The sequence below is a fragment of the Scyliorhinus torazame genome, chromosome 7 (assembly GCF_047496885.1).
Source record: "Scyliorhinus torazame isolate Kashiwa2021f chromosome 7, sScyTor2.1, whole genome shotgun sequence".
Classification (NCBI taxonomy): domain Eukaryota; kingdom Metazoa; phylum Chordata; class Chondrichthyes; order Carcharhiniformes; family Scyliorhinidae; genus Scyliorhinus; species Scyliorhinus torazame.
The window spans coordinates 95218097-95235445 of record NC_092713.1 but is presented as its reverse complement, the minus strand read 5'-3'; the positions used below and the strand labels follow the sequence as shown (position 1 = coordinate 95235445).

The window sequence follows — 17349 nt, the reverse complement described above, 5'->3', positions numbered from 1 at the left end:
TACGCTTCCCACTGATTACTTCACCTCTTGGTTCCCTGACTTTCCCTTCCCCCCCAATCTCTAGTTTAAAGTCCTATCGACCACCCTATTTACTCTTTTCGCCAGAACACTGGTCCCAGCTCGGTTCAGGTGGAGACCATCCCAACGGTATAGGTCCCCCCGTCCCAAAACTGATGCCAGTGTCCCATGAAAAGGAACCCCTCTTTCCCACACCACTCTTTCAGCCACATGTTAACTTCCCTTATTCTTGCCTCCCTATGCCAATTTGCACGTGGCTCGGGCAGTAATCCGGAGATTATGACCCTTGAGGACCTGTTTTTTAATTTGAATCCTAGCTCTTTATAATCTCTAAACAGGTCCTCTTTCCTAGACTTGCCTATCTTGTTGGTACCGGAATGGACCACAACAACTGGATCCTCCCCCTCCCTCTCCAGTATCCTTTCAAGCCGGTCAGAGATGTCCCGCACCCTAGCACCGGGCAGGCAACATACCATGCGGGACTCTTTATCCTGCTCACAAAAGGATACTATTGATCCCCCTGATAACAGAATCCCCAACAACTACAACTTGCCTATTTACTCCCTCCCCTTGAATGGCCTGCTGAACCATGGTGCCTTGGTCAGCTGACTCATCCTTCCTGCAGCCCTGTTCGCCATCCACACAGGGAGCAAGTGCCTCATACCTGTTGGACAGGGTCAAGGGCTGAGGCTCCTGAGTTCCTAACTGCTGGTTCCCTTTACCTGCCTGACTTGCAGTCACACCCTGCTGTTCCTGGCCACTGGCAGGATTTCATAGATCATAGAATTTACAGTGCAGAAGGAGGCCATTCAGCCCATCGAGTCTGCACCGGCTCTTGGATAGAGCACCCTACCCAAGGTCCACACCTCCACCCTATCCCCATAACCCCATTACCCAACCCACCACTAAGGGCAATTTTAGACACTAAGGGCAATTTCTCATGGCCAATCCACCTAACCTGCACATCTTTGGACTGTGGGAGGAAACCGGAGCACCCGGAGGAAAACCACGCACACACGGGGAGGATGTGCAGACTCCGCACAGACAGTGACCCAAGCCGGAATCGAACCCAGGACCCTGGAGCTGTGAAGCAATTGTGCTATCCACAATGCTACCGTGCTGCCCTAGTTTAAACTACTTACTCTGACAGGTGTGACTGCCTCCTGAAACACAGTGTCCAGGTAAGTCTCCCCCTCCCGGATGTGCCTCAGTGTTTAAAGTTCAGACTCCAGCTCATCAACTCTGAGCCGGAGCTCTTCGAGCAGCCAACACTTACTGCAGATGTGGTCGCTGCAGTTCGCAATGGGATCTGCCAGCTCCCACATCAAGCAGCTCAAGCACATCACCTGACCAGTAATCACTCATTAATTAATTAGTTTAATTTAAGTTTACGAGTTTAGCTGTGTTTTTTTTTTAATTTGGGGCAGATTTGCTATCAACCAATCAGATCACAGCTTCCCTCTGATGTCACCTTTAGAAAAAAAAAACTGGAAAACAGGAAGTAACGTTAGGTTTTTATACTCACAGAGACTGCTCCTCCTCCTCCGAACGGCTCCCAAAATTAGGCCCGAAGAAAGAGAGAGAACAAAATAGTAGGGAAAAAGCACCTTCTCCCACTCTTCACCGAATTACCTCACTGCACCAAATTACCAAATTCTCACTCTCTCTGTGTCTCACTCATTCAGGCTGTGTCTCCTTGACCTGCGCAATGCTTACTAATGTGCGCTTTCTGTCTGTCTTTTATACAGACTTTAGGATGACTCACACTAAAACTTCAAAGAGAAGAATACAATGTGTACCTTTGTGCCCCTTAACAGGCCTCAGGTGACTGCCACATAACTGCCTCTCAGCAATTAGGGTGGGGCAGCTTCAGCCAATCAGACACTAATCTACACTGCACTTTTAACTGAAAAACAGCAAAATTAGATTAACCACTTACCTTTCCTGGTTACCTCACTGCACCAAATTACCAAATTCTCACTCTGTCTGTGTCTCACTCACTCAGGCTGTGTCTCCTTGACCTGCGCAATGCTTACTAATGTGCGCTTTCTGTCTGTCTTTTATACAGGCTTTAGGATGACTCACACTAAAACTTCAAAGAGAAGAATACAATGTGGACCTTTGTGCCCCTTAACAGGCCTCAGGTGACTGCCAGATAACTGCCTCTCAGCAATTAGGGTGGAAGCAGCTTCAGCCAATCAGACACTAATCTACACTGCACTTTTAACTGAAAAACAGCAAAATTAGATTAACCACTTACTTTTCCTGGTTACCTCACTGCACCAAATTACCAGATTCTCACTCTGTCTGTGTCTCACTCACTCAGGCTGTGTCTCCTTGACCTGCACAATGCTTACTAATGTGCGCTTTCTGTCTGTCTTTTATTCAGAAGTTAGGATGACTCACACTAAAACTTCAAAGAGAAGAACACAATGTGGACCTTTGTGCCCCTTAACAGGCCTCAGGTGACTGCCAGATAACTGCCTCTCAGCAATTAGGGTGGGGGCAGCTTCAGCCAATCAGACACTAATCTACACTGCACTTTTAACTGAAAAACAGCAAAATTAGATTAACCACTTACCTTTCCTGGTTACCTCACTGCACCAAATTACCAAATTCTCACTCTGTCTGTGTCTCACTCACTCAGGCTGTGTCTCCTTGACCTGCGCAATGCTTACTAATGTGCACTTTCTGTCTGTGTTTTATACAGACTTTAGGATGACTCACACTAAAACTTCAAAGAGAAGAATACAATGTGTACCTTTGTGCCCCTTAACAGGCCTCAGGTGACTGCCACATAACTGCCTCTCAGCAATTAGGGTGGGGGCAGCTTCAGCCAATCAGACACTAATCTACACTGCACTTTTAACTGAAAAACAGCAAAAATAGATTAACCACTTACCTTTCCTGGTTACCTCACTGCACCAAATTACCAAATTCTCACTCTGTCTGTGTCTCACTCACTCAGGCTGTGTCTCCTTGACCTGCACAATGCTTACTAATGTGCGCTTTCTGTCTGTCTTTTATACAGACTTTAGGATGACTCACACTAAAACTTCAAAGAGAAGAATACAATGTGTACCTTTGTGCCCCTTAACAGGCCTCAGGTGACTGCCAGATAACTGCCTCTCAACAATTAGGGTGGGGGCAGCTTCAGCCAATCAGACACTAATCTACACTGCACTTTTAACTGAAAAACAGCAAAATTAGATTAACCACTTACCTTTCCTGGTTACCTCACTGCACCAAATTACCAGATTCTCACTCTGTCTGTGTCTCACTCACTCAGGCTGTGTCTCCTTGACCTGCACAATGCTTACTAATGTGCGCTTTCTGTCTGTCTTTTATACAGACTTTAGGATGACTCACACTAAAACTTCAAAGAGAAGAATACAATGTGTACCTTTGTGCCCCTTAACAGGCCTCAGGTGACTGCCAGATAACTGCCTCTCAACAATTAGGGTGGGGGCAGCTTCAGCCAATCAGACACTAATCTACACTGCACTTTTAACTGAAAAACAGCAAAATTAGATTAACCACTTACCTTTCCTGGTTACCTCACTGCACCAAATTACCAGATTCTCACTCTGTCTGTGTCTCACTCACTCAGGCTGTGTCTCCTTGACCTGCGCAATGCTTACTAATGTGCACTTTCTGTCTGTCTTTTATACAGACTTTAGGATGACTCACACTAAAACTTCAAAGAGAAGAATACAATGTGTACCTTTGTGCCCCTTAACAGGCCTCAGGTGACTGCCAGATAACTGCCTCTCAGCAATTAGGGTGGGGGCAGCTTCAGCCAATCAGACACTAATCTACACTGCACTTTTAACTGAAAAACAGCAAAATTTACATTAACCACTTACTTTTCCTGGTTACCTCACTGCACAAAATTACCAAATTCTCACTCTGTCTGTGTCTCACTCACTCAGGCTGTGTCTCCTTGACCTGCGCAATGCTTACTTTGCAAACCTCTCTAGATCCCCTCCAGACTCGGCCACGCTTCAGGCCTGCGCCACGCGACGACCCGCTCACACCGGGGGCCCCCAATGCTATCTCTGTGGACAAGGCCATCATTCACGCCAGCGTTGCCCGGCCCGCTCTGCTATCTGTGGCGAATGCGGAAAGAAGGGGCACTTCGCGAAGGTCTACCTGGCTGGGCCCAAAGGCCAGAAACAAAAGTCTCATCGGGCCCAGAAATCGAACTCCCAGGACCACAGGCCCCGCAACGCGGCCGCACGGCTACTGGACACGCCTACTTCCCACGCGTCATCGGCCTCGTGCAAGTCATGGGGGCAGCCATCTTGGTGGCAGCCATCTTCGAAACTCAAAATGTGCGACCGACGGCGGCGGCCATTTTGCGAGTCCGATTCAACCGAGGACTTTGATTGCCCGCAACTAGGAGCAATCAGGCTCGATCAATCTCGGCCGAAGCACCTGCGAAACTCAATGATGCAGGTTCAAATCAACGGCCACGACACCCCCTGCCTTTTTGACTCCGGGAGCACGGAGAGTTTTATCCATCCAGACATGGTAAGACGCTGCTCCCTGCGCACCTATCCCGCCTCCCAAACTATCGCCCTCGCATCTGGGTCTCATTCGGTCCAAATCACGGGGTATTGTGTCACGAACCTCGCTATCCAAGGCGCCAAATACGCCCATTTGAAACTTTATGTCCTCCCTCACCTCTGCGCCCCCCTGCTGCTCGGTCTGGACTTTCAGTGCAGCCACCGAAGCCTAACACTGAAGTTCGGCGGACCCCTGCCCCCGCTCACGGTATGTAGCCTGGTGACACTCAAAGTTGCACCACCCCCCTCTTCGCGAATCTCACCCCCGACTGTAAGCCCGTCGCCACCAGGAGTTGGCGGTACAGTGCCAAAGACATGACTTTCATCAAGTCAGAGGTTCAGCGGCTACTAAAAGAAGGGGTCATAGAGGCTAGCAACAGGCCTTGGAGGGCACAAGTACTGGTAGTCCGCTCCAGGGAAAAACAACGTATGGTGGTGGACAATAGCCAGGCCATAAAGCGCTTTACGCAGCTCGATGCGTACCCACTTCCCCGCATAGCAGAAGTGGTGAACCAAATCGCCCAGTATCGAGTATTCTCCACGGTCGACCTGAAATCGGCCTATCATCAACTCCCTATCCGCCCAGAGGACCGCCCCTATACAGCCTTCGAAGCAGCCGGTCGGCTCTTCTACTTCCTCAGGGTCCCTTTCGGTGTCACAAACGGAGTCTCTGTTTTCCAAAGGGCAATGGATCAAATGGTGGACCAATACGGCTTACGGGCTACATACCCGTACTTGGACAACGTCACCATCTGCGGCCATGACCAGCAGGACCATGACGAAAACCTGAGGAAGTTTCTCCAGACCTCCCGGGCCCTCAATCTGACATACAATAAAGAGAAATGCGTGTTCCACACAACCCGGCTAGCCATCCTCGGATACATTTTGGAAAACGGGGTCCTAGGGCCAGACCCCGGCTGCATGCACCCACTTAAGGAACTTCCCCTCCCCGTAGCCTCAAGGCGCTCAAACGGTGCCTGGGGCTCTTTTCCTATTCTGCCCAGTGGGTCCACAGATATGCGGACAAAGTCCGTCCACTCATTAAGACCACGGTCTTTCCCCTGACGGCTGAGGCTCAGTCGGCCTTCAGTCGTATCAAGGCCAATATCATCAAGGCCTCCATGCACACGGTGGATGAAACCATTCCCTTCCAGGTAGAAAGCGACGCATCAGAAGGCGCCCTGGCTGCTACCCTCAACCAGGCGGGCAGACCGGTAGCGTTCCTCTCCCGAACCCTCACCGCCTTGGAAATTCAACACTCTGCAGTCGAGAAGGAGGCACAAGCTGTGGAGGCTGTGCGGCACTGGAGGCACTACCTAGCTGGTAGGAGGTTCGCCCTCGTCACCGACCAACGGTCGGTCACCTTTATGTTCGATAACGCACAACGGGGCAAAATAAAGAATGATAAAATTCTGAGGTGGAGGATCAAACTCTCCACCTACACGTACGATATTACATATCGTCCGGGGAAGCTCAACGAGTCCCCAGATGCCCTGTCCCCCGGTACCTGCGCCAACACGCAGAAAGACCGTCTGCGGGCCATCCACGATGACCTCTGCCATCTGGGGGTCGCCCGGCTTGCCCATTTCATCAAGTTCCGCAACCTACCTTACTCCACCGAGGAGGTCAAGGCCATGACCAAGGCTTGCCAGATCTGTGCAGAGTGCAAACCGCACTTCTATCGACCAGACAAGGCTCGCCTGGTAAAGGCCTCTGGGCCCTTTGAGCGACTAAACGTGGACTTCAAAGGGCCCCTCCCGTCCACCAACCGCAACACCTACTCCCTCACTGTCATCGACGAATTCCCCCGCTTCCCATTCGCTGTCCCCTGCCCCGATATGACCTCAGCGTCCGTAATCAAGGCACTGCACAGCATCTTCACCCTGTTTGGTTTCCCCACTTATATCCACAGTGACCGGGGTACATCATTCATGCTGCGTCAGTATCTGCTCAACAAGGGCATCACCTCGAGCAGAACGACCAGCTATAACCCGCGGGAAACGAGCCGGTGGAGAGGGAGAACGCAACAGTTTGGAAGGCTGTTCTTCTAGCCCTACGGTCAAGAAGTCTCCCAATCGCCCGCTGGCAGGAGGTCCTACCCGATGCCCTACACTCCATTAGGTCGCTCCTCTGTACGGCCACGAACGAGACTTCCCCAGGAAGTCCACCTCTGGGGTCACGCTTCCACGTTGGCTGACGACTCCGGGACCAGTTCTACTCAGGAGGCACGTGAGGAGCCATAAGACAGATCCACTGGTCGAGAGGGTCCAACTATTACACGCAAACCCTCAATACGCCTACGTCGAGCACCCCGACGGCAGGCAGGACACCATTTCCCTGCGAGACCTGGCACCCGCTGGCTCACCCACCGATGCCCCCCCTCCCACCGGCGCCCCCCTCCCTGCACCGGCTGTTGACTCCGACAGCGCCCCCCAGCCGGCGCCAACACCAATCACCCTTGTCACCCCGGATATCCCCCCCTGCCCCAACGCAGGCAAAGGCTCAGACAACGGTGCTCCCGGATATACCACCACTGAGGACGACCGTATCCGCCGCACCACCGCTGGAGCTGAGAAGGTCGACACGGGCAATCAGACCACCCAAAAGACTGAACTTGTAATTCCACTTCACCTCCGACGGACTATGCGTTTTTTTAAACAGGGGGTGAATGTGATGAATGATATCTGTATACGTATGTACCTTTAATGCGTAGGCCCCTTTAAGACTGGGTTTGGAACCCTGGGGGACTCCGCCCCCAGGAAGCTGTATATAAGGTTACGTTCAGCAGGCAGCGTGCAGTGAGCACACTTCTCGGCAGCTGTCTGGTTTTCTGGTTATTAAAGCCTTTGTATTATCAAACTCCTCTCCTGAGTCGTAATTGAGGGTATCTCAACACTAAAACTATCCCAGTTAATACTGGGGTAGATAAAATCCCTTACTATTCTGTTCTTTCCGTACTTCTCAAAGATTTGCCTATGTAATTGATCTTCTTCATCCCTCTGACTATTTGGGGGTCCATAGTACAGTCCCAGCAGTGTGACTATTCCTTGTTTTTCCCTTAGCTCAATCCATATGGCCTAATTTGATGATCATTCTAACATATCATCCCTCTGCACAGCTGTAATTAGTTCTTTGACCAAAACCCCCTCCTTTTTTATCCCTCCCCCCTAGCTTGCCTGAAAAACACTGAGCTGCATTCCTGCCCTTCCTTCAGCTATGTTTCTGGAAAATCTATGTGGCAGAATTCTCTGTTCTTGAAACTGTGTTGTCGCCGGGGCAGGATTCATGGACTTCTATGACAGCAAAACAGGCGCCACACCTGGACCGATTCAGCGACCGTTGAGGGGCTAGCAGCAGCATCACGTGGAACACAATGGATTCTAATGAGAAACGGTGCGGGATTCGCCGCATTCGTGATTGACACTCAGAGGCTGGCAACTTCACTCCCCAAACGCACAACCCCAGCCAACAAGATGGCAGCGAGGAGAGTGGCACCCTGTTTTACAGCCATTGAGCTTGAGGTCCTGCTGGACGCCGTGGAGGAGAGGCGGGCTATCCTGTACCCCGGCTCGGGAAGGAGGCTGGCAGCTGCCACTTTTCGCCATGCCTGGGACCGGCCAGCAATGCAGGAAAAAACTGCTCAACCTTCTCAGGATGGCCAGGGTGAGTTGGCAGCACTGTGCCCTGGAACTGACTCCCACCCCACACACCCATAACCATCTCAGAGACACTCCCCCCGATTGGGCATGTTAGTGAAGAGGCTCTTGGGACACTATCTGGTGCACACCACACACATGCTCTGGGACCGCAGGTGGAGGCAAGAACTCCAGAAGGCGGCAGACAGTCGGAGGTCAGGCCGACCCCTGGGACTAGCGGTTGTCCAGACAGGTTTCAGGCCTCTGGAACGGACAGTCCCATCGATCGTGGAGGTGCAGTTGCAGAGTCAGGGACTACATGAGGGGCTGTCGGCGAGCATCTAGCAGCTGCAGGCATAGGTGGAAGAGTCCAACCATTCGTGCCGCCCAGGCCAACACCAAACGGTGGGGGCATTGGGGGCGAGGGTTTTGGTTATGGATCAGCATGTCCAAGGCCTGGAGCAACCTGTGCAGGTGATGGCTGAGGCCCAGGACAAGGCTGCCATCTCACAGGCAGCCATGTGCCAGAGCCACCTGGACCTTGCAACAGCACTCCTGAGCGTGGCCCAGTCACAGCAGGACATGGTTGAGAGCATCGGCGGCATTGCCAAGGCACTGGCCGACGTGGTACAGAGGCAGAGGGAGGTGGCCCAGTCCCAGAGGGAGATGGCACAGTCACTGACTAATATAGCACAGGTCCAGAAAGTGGTGGCACAGTAACAGTGTGATGTGGCTCAATCCCAGACGGAGATGATCCACTCCCTGTGCTCCATGGCCGCGAACATGCAAACCCTGGCCAAGACGGCAGCAGGCCTCCAGGACTGGCAGTGCCAGTGTGATGATATGCATAAAGCAATTCTGTACACAATGTTATGCACCACTTGGTGGCAGTGTAAACCCACCACATGACCCTGTGGCTGGGAGTTGGGAATAGATCATGTTTGAGGATAGACATATTTTGCTGTTGCTCTACAATAGTTAATTAGTGTTAGTTGTTTATTATTTTATTTATCCTAATTATCTTTATCACGCAGTTGTTTCATAATAAATTATTTAAACTAGATGTTCTATAGTTCATCATTCACTTCGGCCAGTCTACAGAACTTGACAGCCAGGTGACGGGGTGGCCTCATTAGGATAGCTCCATTCGCACCCCTGTCCCATGGAGTTGCCCAAGGGCCATCAGTCACCCCGACGGTGGAGGTGATGGGGCCCATACCAGAGACTCCACAGGAGAGATGCCAGAACACCACAGCACTTCAGACTCTCCCCCCACCCCCCCTGTCCCTGCCGCATCTGGTGGGCAACAAACAGGGCAGCACCATGACACCTGGGACACCCGAGCAGCAGCCAGGCCCATCCAGGCCTGGTTCACCCAGAAGACGCCCGCCAAAGGGGACCCAGGTCGCAGGGTGGGAATCACAGTCGGCCGCCTCCACTCCTGATGTACCGTTTGGGGATCCACCTAGACGTAACGTTAGGGCCCGTAGGCCAGAAAATTAGACACCAGTTAAGTTGGCACGGGTGCATGGCACAGTTTAGTGATGGGGCTAGGGCATGAATCTGTACATATGTTTTCACATTAAACGCCTGTGAACAATGTTACAACCTGTCTCGGTGCTCTGTCAGAAGGGTGTGAGGGGTGGGCTGGTCAGGCCGCGGAAGGGGAGCGGGGAGGGAATGGGTGGCTCAGGGCCAGTGCTCACTGCTCCAGTGTCCCACTCCCCTCCCCCGCCCCCCGTCTGTCTGTCCGTCCGTCCCCATCACCGCCACGGGATCGATGGGATCGTGTGATGGATTGGTCAGCTCGCATACAGGGGTCACCCAGGTGGATGGTGAAATGTGCTACCCTGGGCAGGAGTCAGACGTTGTCAAACGATGCACAACACCAGAGCTCATCGCAGAGCAGGTTGTCATCATTCTCCATCTCATAGACCAGACCTGCCGCTACTGTCAACCCAGGACCCGTATGTCGTAGTGCGACAGGTATGTATCACGGAAGGGGTTGCAGGCAGGGGGGGTAGGGGGAGGGGGGGTGGAAAGTGGGGGGTGAGGGTGGGACGCAGTATCGTTGCCCTCTGATTGCTGAACCTGAAGGTGATCAGCGCGTCCTGTTTGCATTGGCCCTGGCGCACATGTTGTGTGGCCTCCTGTGCCTGTCGGGTCCTATGTCCTGTCCATTCTCGCCCTCCCCCGCATCCTGCTTGTTGGAGGAGGCCTGGCATTCATCCTCCTCCTCCAACACGTCGCCCCTCTGCTGGTATGGGCCCGATGTTGTGGAGAATGCAGCAGGCCGCCACGATGTAGGCAACCCTCCCAGCGCCATACTGGAGGACACCTCCAGAGCGGTCCAGACATCTGAACTGCATCTTTAGGAAGCCAAAGCATTGCTCGATCATGCCATGCCCCTGATCGCTGCATGCACATCGTTGTAGCAGGTCTTGGCGTCGGTCAATGCCCACCAGATAGGTGTTATTAGCACTTTTCTAATCATTGTTTCATCTGCCTTGCAGATTCACCCACTAATTTTCTGCCTCCCATTTTTATTTTTTATTTTCTCCCAACTGATGCCCCTGCTAAACTATTTTAAATCCTCCCCAACAACACTAGCAAAACCTCAGGAGGGACAAGGCCTGAGATTTTGATTGTGAAGTCAGGAGAAGTCCAGATCAACATATCCTCTTATTTTTCTTCTGTTGTGCATGGCCTATTCATTTAAGTGCACACAACAGTACCTTGCATTTTTTTTTGCACGGCTACACTTTATTCATTAAATACCTGAAAGAACATTACAAACATTTCAAAATGGTCATCACACAAAGTGCAAATAATATTCAGGGTTTTTTTAGGTACATCATGTTGCAATTACCGGTGCTTCCATACAGTCAAAGAAACATTACAGAAATATAAAAATGGTCATTGCAAATGATGCAAAGGTATTTAAATTGTCTACATAGACCAACTTGCACTCTGACATGCTTCAATACAATTCTGAAACATGTAATTTTGACTGTATACATTCAATATGAGTTATATGGCCCAAGTGGTTCTGATTATTTAAAGAAACATTGCTCCTCATCCTTCCAGCTCCACACTTAGGTAAGTGTATATCTCAAAATATTACCGGATGGTCTAACAGACCTGGGGTTGGAATTTAAGTCCAGTGAGCAGTAACCATGAGTAGAATCATATGTGGGCAGTTCATCCGTTCCTGCCCAATCCCATCGACCTGCAGAAATTCATCATCCTTTGGTACATTAATTACTGAGTGGGATGGGAGGTGACTTCCGGCACGTAAACAGGGAATTTTACAGGCAATGTAAAATTCTGCCCATTCTTTTCTTGAATGCAGCTGGCCAAACCAACCTTGCAGTGGGGGCCTCAAAAAAAAAAGGGATTGGCCCTGCCAATTCACTGCCACCCATTTTAGATTATTTGCACAAAATCACAGGACTTTACCTCCTTAGTCTTTTCCTCCTGCAGATCAGACTCTTAAAACATAAAGTCTGACTCGATTTATCTTATCTTCTCTCCTACAGTCTTCTCTTCTCCTACTGTCTTCTAAATTGGAGGTGTTCTATGCTGTGTCTTTGCTATTCAACTAGTTTTCTTTAAGTAAAAATAAGCATATTTGGATTATTTAACAGTTTACCTGCTTCTTGAGTGTTAATTTTGTCACATTGAACCTCTTTGGATTTTTGTGCTCCGCTGAATGTTTGTGCCATCCTTTCAATGTAGCGATCATTGCCAATTCGCTCTTTGCAGAGTTCAACATACAGTAGATTTCTTGCCCTGAGAATAAAAAAGTATCAAAGTTCATATGGATAACTTGTCGATACAAATGTTACGTGATGGGGGATGGAGACAAAGAAAAATAGAGCAATGAGTTGTCATTTTATTGTTACTCTCCTTAAAGAACTAAGGTGTATTTCCATGAATGTCAGCTGTTCTCGTTGCATCTTATAAAAGCGGTCACTATTACGTTGGAGATGTTCTTCTAAGCCTAGGGATTGGGGTTGACAGGATATTTGACCATGCAAAGTTCAGTACCAAATTTTATCCTGTTCTTATTGGATTGATATGCATTTCCCATAGATTAATCAGGAATGAGAACATCAGCTGATTTTTCACCTACCCAAGTAAATGTTTCTCCTACTGTCATTAGAATACAACCTGTCCCTACCACTGCCCTGGATGAGACGGTTTAATAAAGCAAGGAGAGTCCAAAGTCGGTAAAAGGTAAACAACATTTATTTTACGACAATTATATACACAAGTACCGGTAGAACCTCACCAGGTACTCTCTCCTGTCAGTCGGTTCCAGACTGGCCGACCTCTTATATAATATAGGTAAGCTACCCCTCCCCTAGTGGGGGAGCTTGGATTCCTCAAGGAGCGTGGGAATAAAAATCATCTCCCCGCCGTATGTCCCATGCAGTTTATTACATTTCTTCCCCCCCCACAAAAGTCCGAAGACTCCGAGAAGGACGATGATGAGAAGAAGACGATGAAGTTGCAAAAATCGTTGACAAAGAAGAAACTGGAGCAGCACTTGCTTTGCAGTCAGACGATGAAGACGTTTTGGCTCAGGCAGGTTGCCATCGAGTGGAGTAGTATGATCGGCCGTCGTTTACCTTGCTGGCAAACTATGTTTACGACTAGAACGCCTGGGCTTATCATTGGCGGCAGAACCACGATGTCGGAATCGGAGATTCCAGACGTTTGGGTCTCCATGTCGAAGTCTGAGGACAGGATTCAAACATTTCTGCATCGTGGGAAAATTAAGATGTCGCAGCAGGATGTACCGGCAATGGAACCAGAGCATCCGAATAAGAGGTCTGCCGCGGTACTTAACAAAGAGGAGACCAACAGTGCCAAGGAGGCCCGGCCAACCACATCCACATGTTCTGGTCTTGGCCCAGACTTGCTGGGTACTGGAAAACCTTCTTCAAGGCAATGTCCAAAGTGGTGGGGATGAGGGTGGAGCCATGCCCGAAAGTGGCGGTCTTCGGGGTATCAGACCAGCCAGATCTCTTCATGGGGAGGAGGGCCGACGACCTTGCCTTTGCCTCCCTGATCGCCCACTGTAGAATCCTGCTCGGCTGGCGGTCAGCAGCACCACCGAAAGCTGCAGACTGGCTGTCTGACCTAACGGAATTTCTCCAAATGGAGAAAATCAAATTTGCCATCCATTGGTCAGAAGAGGGCTTTCACAAAACATGGGAGCCATTCACCCGACTGTGGAGGGGGCACCTAAGTGCACTTAGGTTCCCCCTCCACCCGAGTTAGATGATTTACAAAAAGAAAGAGGGAATAGAAGAGAGGGGAGGAAAGACCCCCCCACCTACCCCCCCCCCCCCTCCCCCGCCGGTTATATTTCCTAAATCCAATGTGTTTTGCTTTGCGATATATATCCCTATACTTATAACTTGTACAAAGCCCAATAAAAAACATCAAAAAAAACCAGAGGAGACCGACGGGAGCGGATATGATCCAGGTGTCGCTGCATAAATTGCCCACAAACGCAAACCTGGTAAGACACAAGACCAGATTGATGAACGATGATCGCAGAGAGCCAGCGAACACCGTTGGTAACGTTATAAACATAGACCTTGTAGTCAGGTGCGAAGAGGTCAACGACCAGCCGGGCTACGCGCCTGCAATTCTTGGCTATGGCGCACTTTAGCGTCAATATCCAACATCAGCAAACACAATTGTGTCCGAAGCCATCAACCCATTAACAGCTTGGCTGGGGCCACCCCAGTCACCGCATGAGAAGTGGTCTGGTATGAAAATAAGTATCTTGCCAGCCTGTTATCAATTGAGCCCTCAGTCTGCTTCTTTAGCCCCCTCTTTACAGTCTGTGCGGCTCTCTCAGCTAAACCATTTGACACCGGATGATAAGGGGCGGTTTGGACATGGCGAATCCCGCTGCATTTTGCAAAAGTGGCAAATTCTTCCCTCATAAACGAGGCTCTAATATCAGTGAGGAGTACCTCAGGTATGACATGGACCAAAAGAGTAGATAGGTGCTCTTTGATCACTCGGGATGTGATGGATGTCATCTGCTGGTCCTCTAGCCACTTAGAGTGGGGTGTCCACCAACTTCGGAAATATCTAGCCCAAAACATGACTGGCAAAATTCACAAGAACACGAGCCAAAGGGCAACCCAGCAACTCCCAATGGCGCTGCCGCGGGGAGCTTCTGGTATACGTGACAAATGGGGCAATTCTGGGCCAACGCCTCGATAGCGGCATCTAGCCCTGGCCACCAAACGGGACGTCCGGCCAACGTCTTCATCTTGGATACACCAGGATGTCCGCATGAAGACTCTTCAGAACCAAAGACTGCCCTTTTGCAGGGACGACGACCCTCGTGCCCCATAGGAAAACACTGTCCTCCACGGTTAGTTCAGAGAACTTGGAAGAAAACGCCTTCAGCCCTGCGAGAAGCTGTTGCCACTGCCCAACGTACAACACCAGCACGAGGTCGGTCTGTGTCCATTCACGAATACAAAAAGTAGTCACATGCAAAGAGTCCATAAAGTTGAGGACCACGATGACCTCGTCTGACATGAGGTCAGCCGCCAGCACGGCAGGGGAAGACGACTCAATGCATCCACATTCGCAATTTGTGTCCCTAGACAGCGTTCAAATGAATACTCATATGCTCCAAACCCCAAATTCCAGCGCTGGATCCTTGTGGACGCTATCAGCGGGACCGCCTCGACGTCACGAAAGAGACCGAGTAGCGGCTTATGGTCAGTTATGATGACAAAATGGCAACCATAGACATATTGGTGAAAACGTTTGATGCCAAAAACCACAGCCAGGCCCTCTTTCTCGATATGCGCATAGTTATTCACAGCGCCATCAGTGTCCGGGAGGCATGGGCAATTCGACAGTCACGACCATCACCCATTCGATTGGACAGGACCGCTTCTATGCCATAAGGCAAGGTGTCACATTTCACATGCAGTGGTTTGGGCGAGTCAAAATGAGTCAACAGTTTCAAAGAAGATAAGCAGCGCTTTACCTTCTTAATGTCCGTCGCCTGGGCCGCCCCAAACCCAGCGGTGGCACTTCTTCAACAGCAAATAAATGGGGGCAGGATGGTAGCCAGGTTTGGAATGAAATGCCTATAATGATTAACTACTACCCCCACTACTTGCCTTCAAACAACCGCGCAACCTCAAACGAACCATTGTTTGCAGCAAACTACCCAGTCTTCAGAACAGTGACCACGACACCACACAACCCTGTCATGGCAATCTCTGCAAGACGTGCCAGATCATCGACATGGATACCACTATTACACGTGAGAACACCACCCACCAGGTACGCGGTACATACTCGTGCGACTCGGCCAACGTTGTCTACCTCATACGCTGCAGGAAAGGATGTCCTGAAGCGTGGTACATTGGCGAGACCATGCAGACGCTGCGACAACGAATGAACGGACATCGCGCAACAATCACCAGGCAGGAATGTTCCCTTCCAGTCGGGGAACACTTCAGCAGTCAAGGGCATTCAGCCTCTGATCTCCGGGTAAGCGTTCTCTAAGGCGGCCTTCAGGACCCGCGACAACGCAGAATCGCCGAGCAGAAACTTATAGCCAAGTTCCGCACACATGAGTGCGGCCTCAACCGGGACCTGGGATTCATGTCGCATTACATTCATCCCCCACCATCTGGCCTGCGAAATCCTACCAACTGTCCTGGCTTGGTACAATTCACACCTCTTTAACCTGGGGTTACCCCATCTCTGGATCTGTAAAGATTTAATCACCTGCTAATGCTCGCATTCCAAGCATTGTTTGGCATCTTTGAATTTGTCTATATATGTGTTTCTGGAACAGACCTCTTCATTCACCTGAGGAAGGAGCAGCGCTCCGAAAGCTAGTGACATCGAAACAAACCTGTTGGACTTTAACCTGGTGTTGTAAGACTTCGTACTGTCCTATAATGATTGATGAGGCCTAAAAAAGAATGGAGCTCCATGGCATCTCGTGGGACAGGGGCCATCTTTATTTCTTTACTTTAATCGCTACCGGGTGCAGCCCTTCGTGATCGACCCGCTACCCCAAATACACGACCTCCTTGACGTGAAAGATGCATTTCTCCCTGCACAGGCGGTTGCCATACTTGGAAAGCCTCTGAAGCACCCCCGAGGTTCCACAGATGCTCCTCCTCCATGGAGTCCATGATCAAAACATCATCAAGATAGACAGCAACACGCAACAAGCTGTGCAAGGCGCCCTCCATCATGCGCTGAAATACAGCACATGCCTAGGACACACCAAACGGAAGCCGGGTGTATTCGTTCAGGTCCTTGCAGTATTGATAGTTACATACTCCCTTGTAAGGAGCATACTCCAAATGTAGCTGCAAATAAGCATTGCTCATGGTGAGTTTTGTAAACGCGATCCACCAGCCAAAGTAGCGTATAGATCCTCTATCCTGGGCAGCAGGTAACAGTCTAATCTATAAGCTGTGTTCATCGTTAAATTGTAATCACCGCAAAGGTGAGCTGTCCGATCCGGCTTCAGCACCAGGACTACTGCCGCTGACCAGTTGGCAAAACGCACCGGACAGATGATTTCCAAACTTTACAACTGTTGAAACTGGGTCTCGACCTTCCCGACGATGATGTAAGGGACTGGGTGGGCCCGAAAATATCAGGGCTAGGCCTCCGGGTTCACCTGAATAGGAGACATGGCCCCCTTAATGGTACTGAGGGCTGGCTGAAATATTTCGGGGAACTTGCTCAGCACCAAGCATAAGCTCCCCGTCCCAACGTGAAGGACATATTGCCAGTCAATCTCTAAGTTGTGCAGCCAGTCACAGCCCAACAAGCTAGGGCCGTCGCCTTGTGCCACGATGAGGGAAAGTTGCGATGACTGACAGCCGTAAGCCACTGAAGTGAATGTAGACCCCACTATGTGTAAATGCTCACCTCTATATGTGGCCATCTGAGCTGCCACGACAAGGCGCTCACTCCCTGCTTGATCTGGACAAAGGTGTTGTGCCACTACCGAAACAGCCGCTATGGTGTCCAACTCCATCCGGAGCATATGACCTGTACCAGAATGCGAATTGGGGCTATATAGCGCCCTATTGAGATGCGTC

The 17349-nt window shown here is 50.4% G+C and overlaps 1 protein-coding gene across 2 annotated transcripts in view; it reads right to left on the bottom strand.

Moving 5' to 3' along the window:
- dnai4 (dynein axonemal intermediate chain 4) overlaps positions 1-17349 on the bottom strand; it is a 401481-nt gene that overhangs the window by 272073 nt on the left and 112059 nt on the right. For both annotated transcript variants that reach the window (XM_072511088.1, XM_072511087.1), the window contains exon 6: positions 11874-12013. In XM_072511088.1, the coding sequence (XP_072367189.1) occupies positions 11874-12013 (140 nt within the window). The remainder of the gene's footprint in view (positions 1-11873; positions 12014-17349) is intronic.